The sequence below is a fragment of the Aricia agestis genome, chromosome 12 (assembly GCF_905147365.1).
Source record: "Aricia agestis chromosome 12, ilAriAges1.1, whole genome shotgun sequence".
In the NCBI taxonomy this organism is placed as follows: domain Eukaryota; kingdom Metazoa; phylum Arthropoda; class Insecta; order Lepidoptera; family Lycaenidae; genus Aricia; species Aricia agestis.
In genome coordinates this window covers 16,271,378-16,297,527 of record NC_056417.1, presented here as the reverse complement: position 1 = coordinate 16,297,527, position 26,150 = coordinate 16,271,378, and the positions used below count along the sequence as shown (strand labels likewise).

General features: G+C 40.9%; 3 protein-coding genes across 5 annotated transcripts in view; all 3 read left to right on the top strand.

Moving 5' to 3' along the window:
* Positions 1 to 1,116: 1,116 nt before the first annotated feature.
* LOC121732324 (cytosolic endo-beta-N-acetylglucosaminidase) lies at positions 1,117 to 9,504 on the top strand. Of its 2 annotated transcripts, XM_042122175.1 has the most exons (11): positions 1,117 to 1,465; positions 1,724 to 2,047; positions 2,379 to 2,527; positions 2,812 to 2,960; positions 3,765 to 3,913; positions 4,435 to 4,606; positions 4,955 to 5,200; positions 6,862 to 7,371; positions 7,791 to 7,964; positions 8,345 to 8,511; positions 9,221 to 9,504. In XM_042122175.1, exons 2-11 carry the CDS (start codon positions 1,755 to 1,757, stop codon positions 9,339 to 9,341), a joined length of 2,130 nt encoding a protein of 709 aa, XP_041978109.1. In that variant the 5' UTR covers positions 1,117 to 1,465; positions 1,724 to 1,754; the 3' UTR covers positions 9,342 to 9,504. The 2 variants fall into 2 exon arrangements, with proteins under 2 accessions (XP_041978109.1, XP_041978108.1); XM_042122174.1 differs by lacking the exon at positions 1,117 to 1,465 and having other exon boundaries at positions 1,584 to 2,047.
* A 2,754-nt stretch (positions 9,505 to 12,258) lies between these two features.
* On the top strand, positions 12,259 to 15,710 carry LOC121732325 (glucose dehydrogenase [FAD, quinone]-like). 2 transcript variants are annotated; one of them, XM_042122176.1, is made up of 4 exons: positions 12,259 to 12,315; positions 13,372 to 13,560; positions 13,723 to 13,853; positions 14,045 to 15,710. In XM_042122176.1, the coding sequence occupies exons 2-4, from the start codon at positions 13,440 to 13,442 to the stop codon at positions 15,575 to 15,577; spliced, it is 1,785 nt and encodes a 594-aa protein (XP_041978110.1). In that variant the 5' UTR covers positions 12,259 to 12,315; positions 13,372 to 13,439; the 3' UTR covers positions 15,578 to 15,710. The 2 variants fall into 2 exon arrangements, with proteins under 2 accessions (XP_041978110.1, XP_041978111.1); XM_042122177.1 differs by lacking the exon at positions 12,259 to 12,315 and having other exon boundaries at positions 13,362 to 13,560.
* Positions 15,711 to 20,824: 5,114 nt separating this feature from the next.
* Positions 20,825 to 26,150, top strand: part of LOC121732747 — a 58,102-nt gene continuing 52,776 nt past the window's right edge. Inside the window, 1 exon segment of the mRNA XM_042122701.1 lies at positions 20,825 to 21,198. Coding sequence (XP_041978635.1) covers positions 20,825 to 21,198 — 374 coding nt within the window.

The window sequence follows — 26,150 nt, the reverse complement described above, 5'->3', positions numbered from 1 at the left end:
CAAAAAAATAATAAATTTTAATATTAAGTGACTTTTGATTGTGCATATTTTGTGCATATTTCGATCATTTTTCGTGTATATTTGCATGGATATTTCGGCACTTTGATCGTGCATATAATCCGATGTCATTAATAACTTAGGAATTCGTAGACATGTGAACACATCTTTATGATTATGAGATGTTCGTCCCTCTAATTAATGAAGTTAAATCTATGAAATCAAAGAATTTTTTACTTTTATAAGTAGTGCAACAATAAAAATGTTTAAATAAAAGGTTTTTGTGTTATAAAAACTTCTTTATATATGTTAAATATTACTTACTCATGTAAAAAAATGAAAAATAACCTAGTGGATAGGTCACATAGTCACACTATGGATTAAAAATAATTGCTACTCTTGTTGATCCTTGAAATTATCAAATTTTTTTTTAATAAACAATTAAATATGCATTTCATTAGATTAAATTAACGAAGAAATCCATTTATTGCTGTATTTTTTGTATTAAATTATATTTTACATTTAGTCGCACAACGGAATCTGTTTCGTCGAAAATTCGATTTTGTTTCAATAATATCAGAATAATATAACGTTTTCAGCGTTCTTTTTAACTTATTCCATTAGTTCAATATTTTTCCTTGTATATGACATTCAAATAAAGGTAAATAAATGACCTTAAAAAATATAGACATATTTTTGCAAGGGTACACGTTTTTTTGAAAATGCCCACACACTAGTATTGAAGTAATACCTATGGTCTATGTCTAAATAAAGAATACAAAAATATGGCTCATTATTCATAAATCATAGGTAGTAGTGAGTAGTGACTAGTGGCACACCAGCCTCGCCCATAAGACCACTGAGCTAATGTACATTGTGAATTATCATCTTTATATTGAATATCCCTGAGTGGAACTATAGTATTATAATGTAATATTGTAATCAAAACATGTATGTATGTATCAGTTTGTAATATACATTAGATAACTGTAAGAAACATCAAGCTTGTAGTGTTTAGATCATGTTCTAATGTTGGTGCAACTGTAAAGACAAACTGCATTTTATCAAATTTTACTAATGGAGTTGGTGAGGGAGTTGGTCTTGTGTTCTATGTGCATTTGTCTTATCTATCACTTTGCTATGAACTGTGGGAATCAGCTAGTGTTATCAAATGATGTGACACATTTCCTTTTTGTTTATCACAGTACACAGTATTATTCCATTGAAATAGTACATTTTAACTGCAACTAGAACGAGTAGCATTCCATTCTAGCCTTGACACGGTTCTATTGAAATAATTATTCTAACAAAGTAGAATTATTTATTTACTATCAGCCGAATAGTTAACAGTCCATTTGAGTGCAAGACTTGATAGTTGATTTTGTTTCAAGCTAATTTCAACAAACATTAAGGGCAGCTTATTGAGCTCAATTGTAAATTAATAGTGTTGCTAAAAGTATTTAACTACGTATGTTATCTGTTTTAACTTTAAGATACAATTATTAATTTGAAGAACATGGTGGTGTGCCTTTATTTTGTTTATAAAAATAAACATAAAACAGCTGTTTTGTAATTTTCTTATCGGCTGTCACTTGTCAAAGTCAACGACTTGTGTCGTAAGACGTAAACAAAAGATTTTTGTAATTTGTTTTGCAATTTCTTTCTTTTGCTTTGTATTAAATTTTGTAAAGCTAGATTGTTTTAATAATCTCATACAATAAACTAGCTGCGCGGACGTGAAAGTGGCAGAAAAGAAGATGTGGATCCAAGACGAACTAACCTGTAAACCGCTGGATAGCTACGAAGAAATCATAAGTTTTATACAAAATCCACCGAGTTGGAGAACATTATGCACCGACATAAAGCCGCACAGCCAGGAGATGATAAAGAATATGGACATCAACAAGAATTCCGGCACCAGCTTGCTCGAATCGCCTCAAAGTTTTTGCCATTTCAATCCCGAGGCAGAGGACATTCAACGACACGATAAAAAGAATTTGCCGAAGACGTTGGTGTGTCACGATATGGCCAATGGCTACCACGACGATAGGTAAGTAATAAAAATGGTCCACATATTAATTAATAATGTTTGTACCATGATTGTACAGCTCAACTAACATTTTTAAATTTGTTTAGACATTTAGTTTTCGTCTATTGAGTATTTGTACTTCTTCTTCTTTTTCCTAAGTTTACATTGATTATTATTTACCTCATTGCGATTTGCGATATTAATTTTTATTATTAGGTTGTAACTTGTAAGTGGATATTTATCATAAAACTACCTAAAATCATTGAAGATTTTGATAAATGGGTAACTTTCACATTATATAATATGCAAAGTTGCTATAAACCGGTGTGACCTTATTACGCGCATCCTACAGCTATATCGACGGCACGGGCCAGAGCGACGCGTATAGCTTCTACAACTGGGCGGGAATCGACGTGTTCTGCTACTTCAGCCATCACCTCATCACCATCCCGCCGCTCGGCTGGATCAACGTGGGACACGCGCACGGCGTCCAGGTTATTGGTAAGTTGTGGTAAGTTGGCTGACACGTCACACGACACGACACGACATGCACCCTTTCATACATATTTTACATTATTACATTGCGTTTTATCCTCACTAACTGCTAACACAACAATATTATACAGTAATGTCATCTTAAGTTTATGCAAAGTTGTGTTCCGGACCTTCCGTCGAGGCAACGCGTTCGCGTCGAGGCATTTGTGTTTCTTTTCTGCCATTTTCACGTGTCGCTAGTCTATTGTATTAGATTAATACAAGTAATGAAGGTTTATAAAATCCCCCAGGTACTATAATCACGGAGTGGGGGGCGGGCGCGGCGTTTTGGGACAGGGCGCTGTCGTCGGAGCGCGAGTGGCGCACGCTGGCGAGCGCGCTCGTCGCCATCGCCAAGACGCTCAAGTTTGACGGCTGGCTGCTTAACGTCGAGAACAAGGTTGTTTTTCATTTTACTTGAAGAAGGGGTACTATTTTGTTTTTTATAAAATAGGGGGGTAAAGGAGCAATCATGCCCGATGGAAAGCAACTTTATCGTCGCCCATGGACACTCGCAACATTAGAAGAACTGCAAGGGTGTTGCCGGCCTAAAATTCGTCTGTTAAGTATACATAAACAATAAACATAATTATATACAAAGTTATGTTCAATTTTTAGGACGATTATTATCACGTTTTTTACGAAAGAAATGCAAGGCGTAAGTTGTAAGTACAATATCTGCTATCAGACAGTGGCTCCATTGCTGTAGCAAGATATACCCACTCTGCCGGTCTTATAATAGATATGTTCAGGCTTCTGTGTTTTGCTCATGCATGAATGCATTAATACATTAATCCACATAAAAATATAGAAGTTAAGAAAAAATTACGCCATAAGGATGAGCTCTAGAATTGGACATCTATTCAAATTCAAATTTGCATGAATATACATAAAATAAAGGTCTTAAAAGTACTCTGTTTGTTGTAGTAAGTAGGTCTGTTTGTTATAATAATATGTACTCTTTATTTATTAATAGATTTGTGTCAATCCAGAAGGTACTGTCAGAGAAATAATTATATAGCCAGATGACGGACCTACATAATTTGGTAACTTTATGTTTTAACTTTTAGCCTACTTTAGCCCAGTCGACAGATCGCGACTAATATTAAATTGACATAGTTAGACCAAATGACATAGGTCCGTCATCATAAGGTCCGACATAAGGTCTGCACTGTCCACTGAGATCTATATAATTTGTGGTCAGATCTCCCGGCCGGCGGAGCTGGTGCGGTTCGTGCGTCACCTGCGCGCGCTGCTGCGGCAGGAGCTGCCGGCGCCGCTGCTGCTGTGGTACGACAGCGTCACCGTCGACGGCCACCTGCAGTGGCAGAACGGACTCAACGAGAAGAATAAGTGAGACACGTATTCAATGTAGCTTCACCGCCGAAATGTAGCTTCACTCTGCTTCATCTATCGGTTGTATCACGGGGAGTGCTCTGAGGAATTGTTCGGAATCATACCACCTGCAGGCTGCAACTTTTCGCCATCGTCCCACGCGAAAAATATACCACCCTCATCACCTTGATGTGTGACAGTCTTCCACCGTGCGTTTCTCGCGTAACTTTCTGCCGCGCACTGTAAAACTCTGGAACGAACTGTCACCAGCTGTATTTCCGGACCTATCCGGACCCCCGGACCTGCAAACCTTCAAGAAGAGAGCGTAGGTATTCCCTCTTAAAAGGCCGGAAACGCACCTGCAGCTCTTCTGATGTTGCGTCCATGGACGTTAGTTGCTTTCCATCAGGTGACCCGTTTGCTCGTTTACAGGGGGTAAACGAGCAAACGGGGTTACCGATATTTTTTTTATGACATAAAAAAATATCGGTCACCACGGTCACTACATAGTCGGTGGTCACTAAACATCGATGTGTCAGGGATTTCTTCGAGGCGTGTGACGGTATCTTCACGAACTACTCGTGGTCGGAGGGCGACGTGCGGCGCAGCGCGGCGGCGGCGGCGGCGGCCGGCCGGCTCACCGACCTCTACGTCGGGATAGACGTCTGGGGACGCAACTTCCACGGCGGCGGACAGTTTAACACCAAACAGGTAAAAATATGTAATAATGTGCGGACAGATCATCTGTTGATAGACCCTTACTTATCAAAGCAGTTGCCGCTACTAATGAACTAGCGAAAGCCGAGTAGTTGGCATCATGGCATGACGCATAAAACTTAAAAGCAACAACAAGCACAAAATTGAAACATGAAAATATAGCGACGCTGCTCGACTTTTTGATGTTGTATCGCTTATAATATTATACATCACTGCGTTGCACTTCCCCTCGAGTGCAACTGCCATGACTGGTATAGTCCGGTCGTGGTTGTAAATTACAAGAAACCATTTTATTATTGAAATCTATAGTGAAAAGTATTCTATAATATATTGTTTGATCAGGCAGTGGAGGTAGCTCACAAGCACGGCTGTTCCCTGGCGATCTTCGCGCCGGCCTGGACGCACGAGGCGCGCGGTGACTCCGTCATCCACGGGCCGGCGCTGGAGCCCTACGACCAGTTCCTGGTGCGGGACCGCGCGCTCTGGGGCTCCCTGTGGCCCTACCTCAACACGCGCCTGCCCATCGCGCTGCCCTTCCAGACCGCCTTCTGTCGCGGCCAGGGCAAGAAGAGGAGGTTGTATGGGGAGGTAAGAACAGCATATTATGTTTTACTAGCTATTTGACCGAGCTTTGCTCGGTATTCGATACAACACGAATAAAATGACATTTTCTAAAAATGATGCGGTTTATCGCCCCCGAAACCCCGTATATACTAAATTTCATGAAAATCGTTGGAGCCGATTCCGAGATTCCAATTATATATTATAAATATATACATATTATATACATACATAACAACGCCTCCGTGGTCTAGTGGTACAGAGCGCGGCTCTTGACTCGGAGGTCGTGGGTTCGATTCCCGCGTTGGAAACATGTTATTTCCAAGTTTGGTTAGGACAATGCAGGCTGATCACCTGATTGTCTGACAAGTAAGATGATCCATGCGTCGGATGGGCATGTAAGAAGTCGGTCCTGCGCCTGATCTCTCGCCGGTCGTGTCGGTCTTCCGTCCCACTGGGTTATGAGAGTAAAGGAATAGAGAGTGCTCTTGTGTACTGCGCACACAACTGGGCACTATAAAATTACTCCTGCGTAGCTGGCCTGGTTTCAATGAAACCGGCCACCGTCACCGAAATCGGTGTGGGAGCTATTACATATATACAAGAATTGCTCGTTTAAAGATATAAGATATTACGCCTAATTGATAAAACTAGAGATCGCCCAATCGTCGAAATTCGACCTTAGTCTCAACGACATTAGGGCTAAAGTACTACCTATATTTTGTAAAAAATATTGACTTTATCTTTTTTTTTTCAACTCTTGTCTCTGGGACTTTGCTGATCTCAGACTGGCCGTGTAAGCATTGTCTAATAGTATCTTCTAGATTCAATAAAAAAAACTATAATCCATTTTCAATTTGTCAACTTGTTGTCAACAGACTTCAACCATAAATAAAATAGTATTCGTATGTATGTATAGGCTTGTCACTCAAAAATCTGTCATTTCTCATGTGTGTGTGTTGTAGTGTGTGTAATGTTTTATTTGTTAAAAAATGTATGATAAAAGCATAATTTCTAAATAATATTAGCTCGATGCACTCCTTCACCATATAAACTATAACTGTGCAAAATTTCATGCACCTACGTTTCCCCATTTTTCGTAAAAAGGGTTACAAAGTTTTTCGTTCACGTATTAATATTATGATGATATATTATGCAGAGAGATTGAATAGAGAAAGTTATTATCGCTACAGTATAATCAAAATAATGAGGCTCAGAGTTTCATACAAATAATTCTGTCTCGATTCGCCGTTTGGTCTTTAGTAATAAATCAAAGGGCATGAACTACCGTTTATCCTAAAAGACCTAAAATAATAGGTACAGTACAATTTTCTTTTCGGTACAATAGTACCGAAAAGAAAATTGCGGAGCGAGGTCCTCGCGACGCCCCTGTACATATCTCGCCTGCACTGGTCCATGGAGGTCGAGGACGTCGTCGACCTTTGAAGCGGAGGAATTCTGGCCGACTGATGTGGTCTACCGAAGGTTCCGGGGGAGACTCCGGAATGAAGCGCGCGTCACGTCGCCGATAACCTCGTGATAAAGTGTACCTAGTTATTAAGTGTATATAATTTATATGTATGTTAGTCATTTAGGTATATATTGTATGGGCCTATGTAGCCTGATATGAATAAATAAATAAATAAATAAAAAAAATTCAAGTCTAACATTATTAAAATGTATTTCAGGTGATAGGTCCCGTGGCGTGGTACAACCTGCGGCACCAGCAGTACCAGCCCAACTCCGCGCTCGGCCCGCACGGCTACGCTCTCGCCCCGCACAAGTACACGCCCAAGGCCGAACTGCCCGCACACGCCGGCACACACCGCAGATCCATCGAGGCCTCCGTAGAAGTGGGCTCCACGAAAGACGACCAAGAAGAAAAGAGTCAGGAAGATCTCAAAAGGCTCGCTTACAAGGACTTCGTACTGAAGACGCCGAAAACGGAGGCCGATGATGAAAGTGATACTAAAGAGCCAGCTAAGGACGCAAACTTACTGAAAGGTTCCAATGGCCCAGCTCAAGAGTCAAGGTCAGACAGCACTGGCAACGAAATACCACATTCAGACAAAGCCAGCGAGCCCGTGGCACGAGACAAGTGGGGGCGGCGGCGCTACAGCCTGGCGGTGGTGCCGCGCGAGCTGGAGTGCCTGGAGCCGTTCTTCGAAGACAGCTTCATGGGAGGGTCGTGCCTAAAGGTAGATATATAGATAGAACATGCTTTGTTTCAAATAAAGCATTTAATTAATTATTTGTACAAAACTAAACTAAATTACAATTTCAAATAAAATAATATAAGAACCTGTACAAACAGGCGGTCTTACCGCATGCTTTCTTACTTCCATGTTCTGATGTTAAATGGGTTTCTTTGTATAATGTGATTCAGAATACTTGGAAGAACACACCTAATGTAAATCTACAATCATTGCTTACACTTGCTGCTTGCCCACGTTTTAATTTTGACGAAAATAAATTTAATTATTTCTTTTAGTCGGGTTAACAGAAGTTAACATAAGTTAACAAGACAACACTTTACAAGACAAGTAGGACAATTCTAAAAACATTTTTTGTTTTATTCAGGTATAATACTATTTCTATATTTTCATTAACTTTAAAGGTGAACCCTCGCAACTCTGTCTCGTCCCCACACCGCGTGGCGCGGCTGTTCCACTGCGACTTCCGCAGCCCGCGGCTGGTGGCGTGCGTCATCACCAAGACCATGCCCGGCCACGGGGACCAGACCCTGGACGTCACGCTGCACGTTAACGACGAGGGAAGGAGATTTACACGGGTTCGTAACTTCTAAATATACTAGCTTAGGCAGAAGCAGCTCTGGATTTATGTACAGGCAGTATAGGCCATGGCCTATGGGCGGCAACGTCCTAGGATGGCGAGAGTTCGTAAATAGGGGCGGCAAAATTAAAGTGGCCTTTACTCAAAAAGAAAACCGGCCCAGGGCAGAGGCGTAGCGTGCCATGGCATGGCCACGTATAAACAATTTTGGGCCCGAAGGTAAGGTTGCCTTTATTACTTTTAGTAAATAGAAAGTTTTTATTAAGATTTTGCTAATGCACTTACAGCATGTACGGCGATAGCTACGCCGCTGATCTTAGGGTTATGATCCAAACCACGGGATTAGTAACAAAATTTCACAATAATCTTTTTTGACAGGTGTTGGTGGGTCACGAGGTTCAAGAGGCAACGGATTCTGAAGTGTCGGCCCCGTCGTACGTGTTCCCGCTGGAGGGCGCCGCGTTCCGCCGCGTGCAGGCGCACGTGCTGCTCACCGAGCCCGCCTTCTACGTGCCTGTGAGGAACGACTTCGGGTGGAAAGTCAGGTTGGTTGTGGTATTTTTAATTACCTGCTTGTGTTGTAAACAAATTTTTGATTTGATTGCCGTAATTAAAAATGTAGATCCGCGTCGCATCTGTCTGTGAAAAGACGCTCATGATTAATAAAATCCTCTAGTCGTGTTCCTCATGTCTGAGGGTCGTGACCTTCTATGACCTTAACCTTCTTATGGTGTTACGCCAGCTATTCCTATCTCGGTCATTGGAAGAGCGTCGTAGACTCTTTAGACTCAAGTGTGGTGCGGATTCGATCGGACCAATGCATGGGACTGCGGCCCCGCGGTCTTTCCCCCCAATCTTGCCGGTAACCATAAGTGTTTCAAGGATGTCTCCTTTTTACTGGCTATGTGTTCGAAGTATTTTAAGATGCGTTTGAGACAGTTTAGTTTAGCCAGAATGGATGCGTTGGTTCTGAAAGCAGTCCATGGAAGCATTTTTCTCCAGCACCACATTTCGAATGCGTCGATACATCTGCGGCTGCGGCTATATGGCAAGTATAAAGCTATCTGAATTCCAGCTTATGTGCATGTGACGATTCGGGTCGTCTAGTATGAGCACAATAATAATAGTATATTGTATAGTCTGATGTATTATTTTTGTGGTTATCAAATTATTTGAGAAGTGGTTACTTCGCTCTGAAAAATACTGTATAAATCATCCACAACGGATGTAAGGCCTAGTTTTTTTTTTATCCAGGTACTACGACGTGGACATCGGCTCTGGTCGAGTCACCACGGTGAGTTGCCGCGCGCGCCGCCCCGACGGCCCCGTACTGCTGGGATACATCGGCCTCTGTCACTACACCGATACACCCTGACACCAAGACCGACAACAAAACTAATTGATAATTAGGGTACGTGTTCCTGATAGAGAAATCACTGTGAAAGTAGCAGCGCTGAAAGGCCTTTTTTCCGCTTTTATGTGGGAAAGCGCACCAGCGTCACAAGTTTCCCCATACAAAAATGAAAAAAAGTGCTCATTCAGCGCTGCTACTGTCACACTGAACCCTATAGGTATATGGGACACATACAGACCCTAAAGTATTATCACTTGTTTTGTTACACGCTGTATACCCGCCTATATCACATGTATTATTGTGTATTATGTACAGTAAGTTATGTATTTATATCATTTATAGTCACAAACAAAAGTTTTTATTTTAATAAAAATATTATTTTTTATATCAACTCTTTTTACCCTTTACTTAAAAAAAATATGGAAGGTTTAAATCTGTCGTGTAATGATGAAATGTATGAAGTCGTGTCGTGTAAAGATGTAGAAGACTATGTACTATCAGAGAAGTTGATTCCTAGTCAGATGGCGGACCTAATGTAATTTCGTCGCGTTATGTCAAACCCATCCGATCAATCACAGCTAAATTGAAAATAAGCCGACCACATGACGTGGGTCCGTCAAATGCCTAGGAATCAATTTCCTCGATGGTATATAGTCGCTGTAAACATTTTTATTAGAGGTTATAAAATAGTGTAACTTTCCTTTTTTGCCGAGCAGTCTTAAAGTTGGGCTTTGCTTGCTGTGTGTCCAGTGTCTGCACTCACCTTTACATGATATCACTGCACAATTATAATATCCTAGTACTTACAATAATTGCTGATTATTATTATAACAACGTGTCAGGTAATATTGGTCATTCCCCGACCGTTCACCCCACTTACCTTCGACATTGAGCTTATCACCGCGATCAATGACTCCGTGCAGCTGGTGGAAAATTGTTAGACAATTTGAAGCAATGAGATTGAGGAAAATGTGGAAAATTATCGTCGAGATCAGAGTTCGGACGTTAACATGAACTACGATGGAAAACAGGCTATCGCTTAGCTATCGGTAATGGTAAAAGTTATTGACCAAATAAATAGGTATTGCTCGCCACTTCGTGCAAAAGTTAATCCGTGATAAAAATAATATACATCCTCCTTTGTGGTCTAATGTAATTATTGTACCTTACGTACTTGGGTTAGAAGTTAGCGCTATTCAATGATACAAAAATGCAAACAATGCACACTTTAAAAAGTTTGGAACCAGGGATGGTTCCAAACTTTTTTGTGGCAGTTTGCGTATGCCACTATTTTGAACCAATTTTAATTAGGTAATATAAAGTGCTAATGAAATCGTGGTAATGGCGCGAGTAACTTGCTTTTTATTTTCAAACTCAGGTAGGAAGAACTGAATGAAAATCACGGATATCATGAAAGCCTGACCTGACACTGTTAGATACGGACCTGACTGCAGGGCCGCACAGCGCACTTAGCTAGCGCGGAGCCCGTAGCACTTTCATGTGCGGGGACCATCTGGCTTACTTTCAATTCTCAAGTTAAAGGCCAAGGTCTAACAGGAAACAATTTTGGTCACCTAAATTATTGTCAACGCACGTAGTGAAAGCGCTGTTTTAATAATTTTACTTTTTACGATTCATACAGCTGTTCTGCAGCTGTATGAACCTCAGTGGTTTTGAAGACTATAAATTCAGCCGAATTGTATGTCTTTAATTTTGTAAATAAAAAATATAACTGAAAAAAATGTTGATGCTCTCAAGTCCCAATACATTTGCGAACCGGATATAGACATTGGAGCGCCCCTAAAGCGCGGGGGCCGGGGCCCATAGCATCTGCTACAAGTACAACAATCCGGCCCTGCGTGGCCGCGACCCGCGTGCAGCGCGCGAGGTGCTCGACCGATACGCGACTGGGTCAAGGATATATCGTGACGTCAACACTCAACACTTGATCGATTATCACAAGCAGGTGCCCTTGTAGGAATAGTACAGGAGCAATAGACTCATCAGTCATCTCTTTTTTATTAGCCTACTGCTACAGTGTCCCATTCAGGGGCAAAGGCCTCCCCCAGGATCTTCCACTATTCTCGCTCCTGCGCCACGGCCAGCCTGGCTGGTAGACCTATGCATCAGTCATCGTAGAACGTTTTTTATTGTTGAGGTTTGCTAAACATTTTCTTTGATAACGAGTATCAGGGAAACTTATAGAACAGAATATAATATATTCAGATTTGAATTTAGATAATTATAAAGAAATTCAAATTGGTTAAATTGAGAACTACTTTAAGTATAAAATAATTGTTAACAATAGGTTTTACGTGTAACGTGCCCATATACATATTATAACTAATGATAAGGTAATGAATGTTTTTTTAAGAACATTTTGAACATTGGAATGTGTAATGTGGTGTAAGTTGTACTCGTAAGTCGTATCTGTCGTAACTGAGTAAGTTTAAATATAATATATTTACCGTCATAAGACAATAATTGCTGAGAGCTCCTGTTGCACCGCGCCGGGAGTTTTGGCGGCGCCGCTCAGCTGCCATAATATATCGCTTACCTATATATTTATTATTTTTTATAACTATATCCTACAACCTCTCCATTTTGTGGTACATTTTACGAAAAAACTATCACGCCCAATCACGGCTATTGTGCTTTAACATAGTAATTTTTATTTTAAATATTACGTAGATGTGTTATTATCAGTCAGCCAAGGTGTGAGCTGTGACTACGCGAGCCCTCACAAAGCTCGGCTTTTAGCTAGTAATATTAGTATGGATATCTAAGTATGGATTAGTATAGATCTATCATCTAGGCGGTGTTAGAGCTGCGTTCTCCTAGACTAGCAGGGTCTTCCGTGTTGACGTGTGAAGGTCGGCGGCGGTATCGGTCGCCGACCCGCGCACGACGCACGTGGCCAGCGGGGAGAAGCAGCGCGGACCTGCACATATATACGCTCAATCTGCTTATCGCGCCCCGACGCTGCAAACGCATCGTGAGTATATTTGCATTCCATTTTATTGATATGTCTGCCAGTGATCTTTAACGAGCTATACCGGGATAAAGATTTAGACCGATTGGTCTCGCATTGAATTTTTATTACTATTCCCACTTGCCTAGTAAAAAATTGTGGCTTTGCTTGTAAGTCACCTTGATGTGCTCCAAGTAGTGATGAAGGCTATAAATGTGTTTTTTATATTCGGGAACTATTTAATGCTACCATTCACTATTTTTGTATAATTAGAAATCAAAACATTGAAAATGTTTTAGATCAAGCGTTTGAAAAGAGACCCCATCATATTATAATCCGAAGTGTTTTCCATTAGTATTTTTAAGCATAGCTAATTAGTAATTAACTTTTTTATTCATAGCAATCATATAATTGTATATCATTATCTTGTACAAGACTGCATAAGTAAAGATGCGACATGTGACATCAGATTACTGGGCAGTCGATATGTCTCGTGCGTATCACATCTTGCAGCTACACTAAGGTCAGGTCGGGACCGTGAACTGCTAGATCATAGTAAAACTATTGATTGATAAAACATGTTGTTTATAGATCTGAAACATATCCAGTGCATGTTTACACGCCTTGAATACAGGGCCACCAGTTGTTGCTACATTAAATAAGAGATTATTCAAGAGTATGCCCAGAGAATAAGGTTAAGAATGTACTCTGTACAATTTATTTTGGAGTCCCACAAGGGTCACCAGTAGGACCCTTATTATTTTTAACATACATTATAGGATATAAAACCTGATTTATGTGCAATATTAAGACGTGCAAAGTGTATTTTAATTTATAAAAAGCTTAAGAGTTAATGGCCAAAATTCATTATCGGCTCTCATATGTACCTGCCCTCATTAGAATTGTAAAATAATTTTCGCGCGCTCGATTAAGGTCACCGCACATTTTTATTGATAAAATAGACCAATTAAGCAACATATTAGTGAGAAGTGATGTTCTTTTAACTTTTTGCTTTGATATCAATGTTACCCGATCAATTTTGGGCAATGAGATATTATTGTTAAAACCAGTTTTTTACAGGTAGGATGGCTGGTGGGATATAAAAGGCTCGTTTGAATAAAATTTGATATAAACATCAGATATCCTAAATGGAGGCATCTTGTATGGGTGGTGGGGCGGCGGGGTCCACCTTCGCAGCAGCCCTGCAGTTCTTCGCGGCGTCTCAGTGTTTGCTGACCGAGACCTGGCCCCCGCAGGCCATTATAGGAAGTTAGTACCTTTTTGTTTGTTTAGGTTAGATTTTAAATAAGCAAAACTCGATAAATATTAATTACAAAAAGAGACATAAAAATATTTTTCAAATAGATTTATTTTAGCTTCTAGCCAAAATCTTAATATAGTAAAGTATACGTCTACTCATTTCTATTACAGATGGCACAGACTTTGATTTCATAGTTGTGGGCGGGGGGACGGCCGGGGCGGCGCTGGCGGCGCGCCTGTCCGAGCTGCCCGTCACCGTGCTGCTGGTGGAGGCCGGGGGCGACCCGCCAGACGAGAGCATTGTAGGTATTGACCATGTCTTACACTTCATCAGACATTGGCTGATCAGTAAATCCACAATTAACTCCGGCTTTTAGTAGTGACTGAAAAAGCTAACCATCTACTTCGCTCTATCTTTAGGATGAATGGTAACTCTGAAATTATACAAAAAAAATGGAAATTTACGCGTGACTAATAATATCGTTAATTTCAGATTCCAGGGTTCAGAAGTAGCTTGAAAGGAGGTCCATATGACTGGAACTTCACGACAGTCAACGACTACTACTCCAGCCAGGCCCTGCAGGGCGGGAGGCAGCACCAACCGCGAGGGAAAATGCTGGGGGGAAGCGGGTCCATCAACGACATGATATATGCGAGAGGCTTTCCCGTAGACTACGACGAGTGGGCCGCTATCGCCGGCGAGGAGTGGTCCTGGAAAAATGTGCTGGAGTTCTTTATCAAAACGGAAACTTTGGCCGACGAGAGATTCATTGACGATCTAGAGCTGGCTAGTCTTCATGGTGACAGTGGAGAAATAATGGTGTCGGGGCTGAACGAGTCCACTCTCGTCACCGATCGACTCGTAGAAGCATTTCAGGAGCTAGGATTCAATTTGGTTAAAGACATGACAAATCCGAACGCGATCGGCGTCGGGCGGTTTTCGCACACTATAAAGGAAGGTAAACGAGACAGCACGGCCACCTCTCTTCTCAATAAGGCAGCGACCAGGGACAACCTCTACGTTCTTAAGAATGCTTTAGTCAGCAAAATATTTATCGAAGAAAACACGGCCTACGGTGTGCAGGTCTCGTACGAAGGTGACGAGTACCACTTTTATGCAGCCAAAGAAGTAATCGTAACCGCCGGGACGTTCAACACTGCTAAACTTCTTCTCCTGTCTGGAATCGGCCCCAAAGACCAGTTAGAAGATTTGAACATCGACGTGGTCCAAGATTTACCGGTGGGGTATAATTTCCACGATCACGTTATGGTGCTGACTTATATTGCTGCCGAGAGCGGGACTTGCGAAACCACCGAGAAGGAGCTCTACATGGATACCATGAGGTACCTGTACGACAGGTCAGGATCGCTGGTCCGAACTACTGACGTCGGCGCCTATATCTCCTTCAGCTCAGCAAAAAATGTCCCAGACTTTGCGATATACCCCACGTGTTTACCAGAACAGACTGATTTCTATAGGTCGTGTTCGTCGATTTTAGGTTTCAAAGAGAGTATTTGTAAGAAAATTATCGACGAAAACATGAAAAACGAGATTATATCCATAGCCGTGGTAAATCTTAAGCCGTTGTCGAGGGGATCGGTGCGGCTAAAGTCAACTGATCCGAGCGACCCACCGTTAATATATGCTGGAACGTTCAGCGATCCTCGGGACTTGGATTACTACCCCGACGCTATAAGAACAGCTTGGGCGCTAGCAAACACCACCTACTTTAAGGATAAAAACGCCCATGTGTTGGACTTTGAACTAGAAGAATGCGAGGGCTTAGCTCACGACGAGGCTGTAAAGTGTCTGGCGCGGGCGACGGCCATGTCCGCCTGGCACGCCGTGGGCACTGCCGCCCTGGGGACAGTGGTGGACCAGCAGCTGCGGGTACGGGGGGTGAGGAGGCTCCGGGTGGCGGACGCCAGCGTCATGCCCAAGGTCATCCGCGCCAACACCAACGCCCCCGTCGTCATGATCGCCGAGAAGGCCGCCGACTTCATCCGACGAGAACACAACTTGTAAAGGTATTATTTGTTGAATAATATTAGTTTTGTTGTTGAAATAGAACTAGAAATATATTATAGGTTTACTTTGTGTGCCTTGTTACTGTTGATAAAGGATAAACTATAAATAATAAAAATAAAACAAGCATTTACATATTGTTTGAATTAATAGCTTACCCAAATTAAATTAGACTACGTTGACATGTTTAAAGAGACTTTATTTTTCAAAGCCTCGGAGAAAAAAATATTGTTATTTCTTACTATAAAAACCCACCGATTCAGATTTAAAATATTTATTGCAGCAATTTGCAACAAACATTGCAATCTATCAAATTTATCTTCCGTTATCACTTATCAAAAACAAATGCTATTTAAGTCGGTTGAAGAATAACACGCAAAAAGTTATTGCGTAATGCTACGCGTAATATGATAAACAGGAAAATGGTTCCTAATTTTAGAAAAAAAAAATACCCAGACAGAAAGTTGGGTACCATCGATTCCTAGGCAGTTGACAGACCAACGTCATTTGGTCGGATTTCTGTCGGCTGGATTTGGCGTAAAGCTCTGGTTTCCTCTAAGAGCGGTGCCATCGTGTGGCGGCCGTGATGCATCGGTGAATGACGTCACTAGAACGTTGTTTATGTGGGCAGTACGGCGCGGTTTCTTGGAGAACGGTGACACCGTTTACCGTTCTCTAGGAAACCGCGCCATATTGCTTACATGGACAACGTTCTAGTGACGTCATTCACCGCTGTATTGCTGCCGCTGCATGGCGGCGCTGCTTTTGGAGGAAACCAAAGCTGCGTAGTAGGTCCCTCAATCTCTGATAGTACCATCGAAGAAATTGATTCCTAGGCAGTTGACAGACCAACGTCATTTGGTCGGATCATGTGAATTCAATGTTAATTGTGATCTGTCGGCTGTGTTTGACGTAACGCTACGCTACCAAACTACGTAGGTCCCCATTTGCCTAGGAATCAACTTCTCTGATAGTACATTAAAACTACAGACGTTGCTCTGAACATTAATAAGGGAAGTTTCATAGATGAATATGTAGTTGCATTTTATAATTTCAACTGAGAAATTAGAAGACAAAAATACATACCGCGTCGATTTGTGACATGGCGCTGATGCCTTTTCGATTCAATTTCAAAATTAATTTGTAACTTTTAACTAAAATTGTTGATGCGAGTTGTCTAAATACCTTCCAAAAAGTTGATCGATATTTACTTGCTTGCTCTCTACGAGACCTTTGTTTTCAAGTTTATTCTGATAAGTATAAGATTAGGTACCTATCTGAACACTGATATGATAATTTCGAGTGACTCTGCCGACCTGATTAAGAACAATGAGCAGTTAGCGATTGTTTTGGAAGTGACCTTCTCACTGAGATGGAAAGTGGTGGCAGGCCGCAGGTGCTCCACATACACAGTAATACACTTCTCGAAGAAAGTGTACTTTTTGTGAATCATTTTTTTTTTTTTTTTTTTTTTTTTATTAAATAAGGGGGCAAACGAGCAAACGGGTCACCTGATGGTAAGCAACTACCGTCGCCCATGGACACTCGCAACATCAGAAGAGCTGCAGGTGCGTTGCCGGCCTTTTAAGAGGGTATACGCTCTTTTCTTGAAGGTTTTCACGGAAACGTCAAGACATTCGCAGGTCATTTGCTGCGAATGTCTTGACGTTTCCGTGACCTCGCCAAGATCGAAATTTCAACTAGTTTTAGTGGTTGGACTTCGTCCATTAACCACTATTTCATAATAAAACACTTTAGTTTCTTACTACAAGCTAGTAGTAAATATTATTAAGTAATCAATTATCTAGTTTCTGTAGTGACCATTTTTTATATATTTTTTCAAATAAAATGGCTATATCGCATTTGAATTTGCTATTTTATTTTACTAAGGCACTTGGGTTCAGTTCAAACTTCAAAGAGCGTCCGTGGCCTATTGGGTAGACCTTCGGTTCGCACTCGCAGAGGGTGCAGGTTCGATCCCGGGTGGACGCGTGTACCAATGAGACATTTTCTGATCTCAAGTACACAATACGGACACTCATACGCGAAGGAAAACATCGCGAGGAAACCCGCACATGGTTGGTCCCAGACGTATTGACTAGTTCTTTCCTCTGGACTAGGCCGACTATGTTGCGAGAATGCATTTAAAATCTTGTCCCAGGCACTACAGTATTTGAAGAGTGGTTACTTCGCTCTGAAAATACTGTACAAAGTAGTGTATACATCATCCACAACACATGCAAAGGCCTAGTTTTTTTTGGGTGTTCACCTTCGTAAATAATCACCCTTTACACCCCATTCGCTCATACTTTTGGTAGATAACACTTTTTTCACAAAAACTATAATCCTATACTTCCATACTAATAATTATTATAAATGCGAAAGTTGGGGGTTCTAGGTGAAGGTCGCAGGTTGCGGATAGCGAAACGGTCCCCAGATATGGGGACTAGCTGCCTTGAGCAGCCGCGGACAATCGGGCGGTCCATATGGAGGGGTGTTGGGGTTACTCATGGCGGGGTAACTTCCACAAAGTGACACCAAACTCAATGAAATGCGGGCGACAGTGGCGAGCAGGAGCCGCCACTCTAATATAAGCTCTGACCCGGGGAGACCAACCTCGTGAGCCTTGGATGGCTGTTGGTCTAGGAGAAGGTACTCCAAATATCAAACCAATTTGCTGCCTTGTACACAGGTGTTGGATCACCAAAGGCTAGGATGTATAAATGGCTCCAAAAGTGGAGGATAAAAGCCAGCACTACAAAATCTGTGCAAGTCACCTTCACGCTGCGCAGAGAGGACTGTCCCCCCGTCTCCCTTGAGAACACTGTTCTCCCCCACCAAAACAGCGTTAAATACCTGGGCATACACCTAGACAGACGCCTTACATGGCAAAAACATATAAAAAGCAAGAGGGACGAACTGAACATCAAATTCAAAAACCTTCTCTGGGCCTTGGGCCGTAACAGCAAATTGTCAATGGAAAATAAACTGATAATCTATAAATCAATTCTGAAACCAATATGGATGTACGGCATACAACTATGGGGGAGTACAAGTAACTCAAACATCTTAACACTCCAAAGAATGCAAAACATGATACTCAGAACAATCGCTAAATCCCCATGGCTTGTCACAAACACTGAGGTTCACAACCTAAATATACCTACAATAAAAAGAAATTCACTCAAACACAGAGAAGTACAAAAAACGACTACGACACGACGACACGGAGGTCCACCCGAATATCCTGGCATCCTCTCTGTCTAGTCGAAATTATAATAAACTCCTGAAAAGGAAGGACATTCTTTAATGTTCCTTAATATTGAGTAAGCTGTCCACGGTGGTGGAAGCACTCTACCTGCCAAAACCTACATCTCACCTGCTTATAGTTTTGCAAACTGATTGCAGATAAAATAAAATAAAAATGCGAAAGTGTGTCTGTCTGTCTGTCTGTAACCTCTTCACGCCCCAACCGATGAACCGATTTTGCTGAAATTTGGTATGGAGATATACTTTGAGTCCCGGTAAGGACATAGGATACTTTTAGCCCGGAAAAATGTACAGTTCCCGCGCGATAAACGAATTTCGTCCAGTCATGTTTATGTGACATCCAGTTAGTAATAAGTAATGAATGAAGTTATTACAAAAAACGGAACAACTTCATTTACCCCATAATAAACATTTTTATTTTGGAAGCGTCTGAAATAACATCGAAAGTAGTACACAAGTCATACAAGTTGTCACAGAATACTCGATACATTTACAACATACAGGAATGTGTGACATGCGTAACATATCCCAGTAGCGGTAACCCGACACATTATGATGTCACACCTGCTACGTCACGTGACCCATGTCACTTTCACTACACACGTAACACTCGCTAATGCTACTAATTACAATACCTATGCGGAGTGACAAGTTGGAGAGGTTATGTAAGGTTCTGTAGGTCGTGCATCAAATATATAGATACAGTAACCTTTGTAGTATTCGATGGACGCGCGTCAGTTGATATTCAAGAATTCTGAAGTTAACGAACCATCTATGGAAATTCGAAGATTCGAACATTGAACCGATTTGGATAAAAATTGGTAAGTATATGGGACTGCCTAGGAGAGAACATAGGAATGTTGTCAAAAAGTACAGTCACCACACGATAAACACATTTTTGCGCAATCGAAGCTGCGTGCGATATCCCTAAATTCATTAACCATGTTTGTTTGGTTTATTGAAAACACACACAAAACAAACAAATGTCTTTTAGTCCCTCCATCAACAAGCCCTACTGAACGCTTGTGACGGCTCCTTCCGTCTGATTGTCTGTCGGCAGATGCCCTCTGCCCTTATTTCGGCATCTAGAGTTCCACTTCCGGACCCTTTGTGCGCCCGCGCGGAACACTGACTTGATGCACCTGCGCCGGCGCATGTATATTTACTTTAGACATGGCTGGTCTCTGTTTAGACGGTGGTTTAATTGTGTTATTTGGAGTTGAAAATGCTTATTTTTATAATTACAAATAAACAAGGCTGTAAGTATCATTCGAGATTCTGTAATTTTTTTTCTGTCATGAATGCGGCTCCGGCTACGAGTACATCAATTTTTAGGTACGCAATTTGCATGTCATCTTATCAAGCTCACAACAATCAGCTAATTAACCAATACCACATACAATGAGTCAATTGGAGACGTGCAAAATCTTTTATTATTATGTCCAGTGAGATTTAAATAATAGGTATGTCAGTGAGACGCGCGTCTAGCTGTAAACCGGCGCGGCTGGTAATAGCTGCGCGCTTTCACCTGCGCGCGCGCCCGCCGCACGCGCCGCGACAGGTCCCCCGTCCGCTTCCGCACCACCTGATGTGCTCATGTCACGTTGACACATATTTTGAGATGACAATAAAATTATTCTGGAAAATGTGTCCATTTATTATCAGGGTGGTATTGTGATGGTAGTTAAAAATATGTGGGGATAGACAGGAAATGCCCAGTAATAATGACTCGTCGCATAGTCCTGGAACACATATTATTTTGGTTTTCAAATATTATGTGGGTCAGCCAGGAGGCTGAAACGACGCGTGGTCACGTAACATCCGTAACCCGGGATGCGTCTTCAGCGTCGGCGACGATTAACAAAAACAAAGTCCGCGGCACTTTCACCGGCGTGAGGCGTCAGTCCGCGATCAGCGCGCGCCTCGAGCGAACGTACCGCGAGTTGCATCGGGATGTTGGCGCACCAGTAGCGAACCATGGCCGACCCTGCGGTAGAGGCGCCGCCCGCCGCCAGCCTGCGCTCCGACCGCTCCACCGAGCAGCTGATCAGCGCCACCCCGCACGCCCCGCTCGCTCCCGCCCGTGCCCCCAGCGCCGGCAGCGCCGAGGCCCCCAGTGACAAGAGACATGGATCCAAACGAGTGGTTGTGTTCCTCGGCCTCGCGCAGGTGCTGCTGGGCGCGCTGCTGGTGGGCGCGGGCGCCCTGGCGGTGGTGAAGGGCGCCGCCCTGGCCCGCGTGGGCGCGGGACTGTGGGCGGGCTGCGTGGCGGTGGTGGGCGGCGTGGTCGGCGTGCTGGCCGGCGTCAACGACTGCTACGGCCTCAGCTCCGCCTCCAGCAGGTGAGGGGGGTTTTTAACGACGATAACTAAAGCTGAAAAGTTTTAAACCTAGGATGTTTTAACTTGTCAATGGGATTCGAATTAAACATTAGTACTGTTGGATCTTAGCTCAATGTTTCTAATGTGAGTATTCAACTGCATGCGATGAAGCTTTTTTGGCTCCCTTCGGGCTGGATGAGCAGCATCCAGTAAATATTTTTTTACTTCACAAGTTAAGTCGAGTGTCCACAAAACTGCTACGAGGCACGTAGCAGCAGCTACGCCGAATTTGTAGTCATCGAACCCGAAATTAATCATAGCAGTATCACAATATTATTCGCCTATTAAATATAGAATATTTTTTTTAATATACATGGTTTTTAAAATTCAGAACATGAAATAGCCGAAACCCCCATAATTTATAAGACACTAGCTGACCCGGCAACATTGTTTTGCCATATTAATTATTTCTAGTATCAATATCAAAAGTAGATAAAAACCTATTCTCCGGCCTAACGAATGTACATACAAAAATTTCATTAAAATCGGATGAGCCGTTTTTGGAGAGTTCGCGCACAAACACTGTGACACGAGAATTTTATATATTTATATTATAGAAGTTATAGTCAAGGCCATGTAGATAAGGCATCTTTATGATGTTTGAAATCAAAGCTAAGTAGTTTAAGGTGTTAAAATATAATAATTTGACCAGTGTCCAAGGAACTGTTGACAAATGATAGCTGCATGATATAGCGACAACTCAGAAATACTTTAATGTTAGGTTACTGTTGACGACACGATAAAAAATCGGCTAAGTGCGAGTCGGACTCGCGCACGAAGGGTTCCGTACAGAGCAGAAATAGCCCAAAAATTGTGTTTTTTGTATGGGTTACCCCTACCTAATAACCAAAGTTATTTAGTTTAATTTAAAATTTTATTAATTACCAGCTGTCCCGGTGAACTTCGTGTCACTTTAAAACCTTCCCTGGACTTCTACGAATATTTTAAGACTAAAATTAGCCCAATCCGTTCAGACGATTTCGAGTTTTGGCGTTACTAACACAATTGAAAATCCATTTTTATATATATAGATTATTAAAGTATAAGTAATACAACAGATAATTTTGTGAACATTTGCCTATCTTTGGTCATTATTGATATCGTGCAAAAAATAGCAAAAAAACATGTTTCTTATATGTTTAAATATTTAATTTTAATTGGCAACAGATCTGTGAAAATTTCAGAAGCCTAGCTAAAGCGGTTCTTGAGATACAGCCTGGAGACACACAGACAGACATCGTCATTGAAGTAATAGGGTCCCGTTTTTACCCTTAGGTTTATTGAACCCTAAAAATGTTATATTTTATGGATATTTAAAATAGACTATGAAAGTTTGATGGTACTAGCCACTAGGCATTTCATTTTCAGAAAAATAAACAAAATCAAAAAATTCAAGGATCCTCGAATTGTCAACCGGCCGTGGTGATACCAAACTAAAGGAGAACTCGATTATATCAGCTTTCTAACAAAAAAACTACATCAAAATTGGTTTATTCTTTTCCGAGTTACGATGCTACAGATTGTATACACACATAAACAAACACATAATACTTAATTGTAATAACACCAACATTTTGTGCAATCGAGTGTTTAAAATCCCTTGTGGTTTCAAATGTTCATTGCATAATACAGTAATTATTTTTAACATTTATAGTTTACAGTAAAGGTTTATAATTCAATAATTACATCATATTAAGCATGGGGGGGGGGGGAGGCAGCTGCCCCCCCTGGATCATGTTGACGTCCCTACTAATATCTTATCTAGTACTTCTTAGAAAACTTATGAAAGACATGAGCGATTCTTTCACAGAAGACATTGTATTTTAATAATTATGGAATTCGAAATTAATTGTAATTTGAATGTAGCTTCAAATTTCTTATCTCTTTCTTTTTTTTACACATTTTCTGCATTCGATTTCTAAATTAGTTTTCCGTTTTCGGACATCCGAATGCATTGAATCAGTAGAAAATACACCAACTGACGCACATGTTCCCTTTTGGCTTTTTTCCGCACGTTCGTGAAGAAATTAGCGTTTGTGCTAATCTCACGGAATTCCAAATCGAAATAATTCCACATTAGAAAATCGAATACGGATTACGTGTGAATGCGGACAGCCTAAAACGAAGTTTAAAATTGATCAATTTGAAACGTTTCAGCAAAAATAGATGTGGCTACCAGCCACAAACACCTTAACTGAAATAAAAATCGGCCAAGTGCGAGTCGAACTCGCGCACGAAGGGCAACTATTCCGTACCGTTATAGAGCAAAAATAGGCCAAAAATTGCGTTGTTGTATGGGAATTGGGAGCCCCCTTAAATTTTTATTTTATTTTAATAATATTTTTAATTATTAAAGTACGGATATATAATTAAGGAATTTTCGGAAATTTCAAGTGCCTACTATCTGTTTCCATTATTGATAACGAGCAAAAAAGCCAAAAAAAACACGTTTCTTGTATGGCCCCGGCCCTTAAATATTAATTTTTATTTTGTTTTTAGTATTTGTTGTTATAGCGGCAACATATGATATGTACACAATCTGAGAAAATTTCTGAAGTCTAGCTTTAGCGGTTCTTGAGCTTTAGCGGTTCTACAACCTGGAGACACACAGACGGACGGACGGACAGACGGACAGACAACGAAGTTTTAGTAACAGGGTCCCGTTTTTTTATCCATTGGGTACGGAACCCTAAATATTAAATAAAAATTTTCGTCAAATCAGATTCGAAGATAATAAAAATATTTTGTACAAACTTGTCTTACGACTTTGTTTCCAATTTTCAAGGTTCAGTTAAATGCCATGAGAAATTAACTAACAATGATATTTGCTTATTTAACAAATTAATATGTTAAGGTAGAGTCGAAGAAATCTCAATGGCTGATAAGTGATTAATAGTTGATTACTGTAATCGTTTAATTTTTAAAAGATTTACTAAAATGATCAACTTTAGAATTAAAATAATATCAGAACACTCCATTCAAAACAATGAAACAAAAATGTTTTCGAAACACAAATTTTATCATTTTGACCGATTTTTTGCAATTATTTAATAAAAAAAAATATATATCCACAGCCGAACATATAACCTCCTCGTTTTTTTGGAAGTCGGTTAAAAATTACACACACCTCATAATATATACGAACTTTAGGAGCCCTTTAGGAGCCCTCAACCCCGCCATACTAATCTTATAATATATGCAAAAGTGTTTTTGTTTGTCTGCTACCTCTTCAGGCTTAAACCGCTAAGCCAATTTGGATGAAATTTGGTATGTATAGTTCCGCCGTGATAAACGAACTTTTGCGCAACGGAGTTGCACTTAATAAACAAAAACTTACAATGAGTTTACTTGGCGACTATGTATTATTTACGTGTAGACCAGCGTTGCGAGACTTTGGAAGTGTTTTGAGTGAAAATGGCGGGATTCTTCCTAAGATGTATAAAATTAAAAGTTATCGAATTTTTATCTTTTTATTTAACTTAAAATTAAGTTGTGTGACAATAGAGAGCAAAGTAGCCAAAGAAAATCCACCCCTCTATATATCGCACGTGTCTCGCACACTCTTATCTTCATCGCACCTTTCATTCTCAGCACGTTGCACGCGTGTACGAGTTATACCCGAAAAGCGGGACAGCCTGTCCCGCGCGGGAAATATAATTTTGATTTTAAAATCGGGACGTCTGGCAACGCTGACATAGACGTAAACAAATAGGAATAGTACATGCATCAATCAAGCTACTGCTGTAGTGGTGGTATACTGACGATTAGATCTTAGCTGTGTCTCCGGCGCGGGCGGCGGAACACCGCACGGTCCGCTGCGCGCGCGCATCACGCACTATGCATTTTATAAACCGACCCCAGTTATAAGCTGCAGCGATTTCTTATGCAGGGATATTAACTTTAATATATTGAAGGGATTTACATAGAATGTATAGAGTTTCAAGTTATAAAAATTTAATGAGTCAAAGTTTATTAAAAGCTATTTTACTAACGTTCACGCGTCATATTTTGTAGATAACAATCTGTCTTCAAAATTCACTTGTATTTACACAAAATTCAATTTTGTAGTTTTGTACCAGTTACTGGCAAAACGATTTAAAAGAGAAATAATATCTTTTTGGCTAAACGTTTAGACAACATCGTCATACATATGATACAGCACAAAAATTAAATGAAATATAATAATATTATACTCTTGAACACTGTACAAAATGTAATTTATGGCGCTCAACCTTATTTAACTTTTAAATGGTCATAACTTATAAGTCATAACTAATAACATAAATCTGGAGACGACGACCCCTAGCACTGCGACCACCGGTCAATATGCGCGCGTGGCGCGAGTGCGAGCGTGTACACGTGTGTTCCGGAGCGATCACCGCGGCCGTTCGTCATGAAATGTTTCAATCTCACCGCCCGCGCCGGCGATGGAAAAAACGCATTCCGCGCAACGGGACCCGCCATTGTAAATTAATAGTCCAGGGAAATGACTGATGAGTTTCTTGCATTCTAAATTGTTAAGTTTTTCATTTGTTTTCTTTATATTCTTGCGGCGTTTCTGTTCAAAACTTTTATATCTGTGTGCGATACCAGATACTATGATTAATGGCTTCCAGTTTATTAAAATAATCTTATATTTTCAATACAAGTCGATACAAATTATGGACAATAATATAAGAAAATTAGAAAAATACTAAATTTTGTAGATATGTGTTTGTCTACATTGCAATGTGTTCAATATAGGTCATATTATGACTCACAAACTTATCATATAGTATGGAAATTAAACATAATAGTATAATAAGTACGGTAAGTCATGAATGAATTTAAAATCCGATTGAGAATCACCTGTAACATAATATTATAGATTACTAGATGACGCCCGCAATTCCCTAGCGGCAAAATTCCTTTATCGCGTGGGA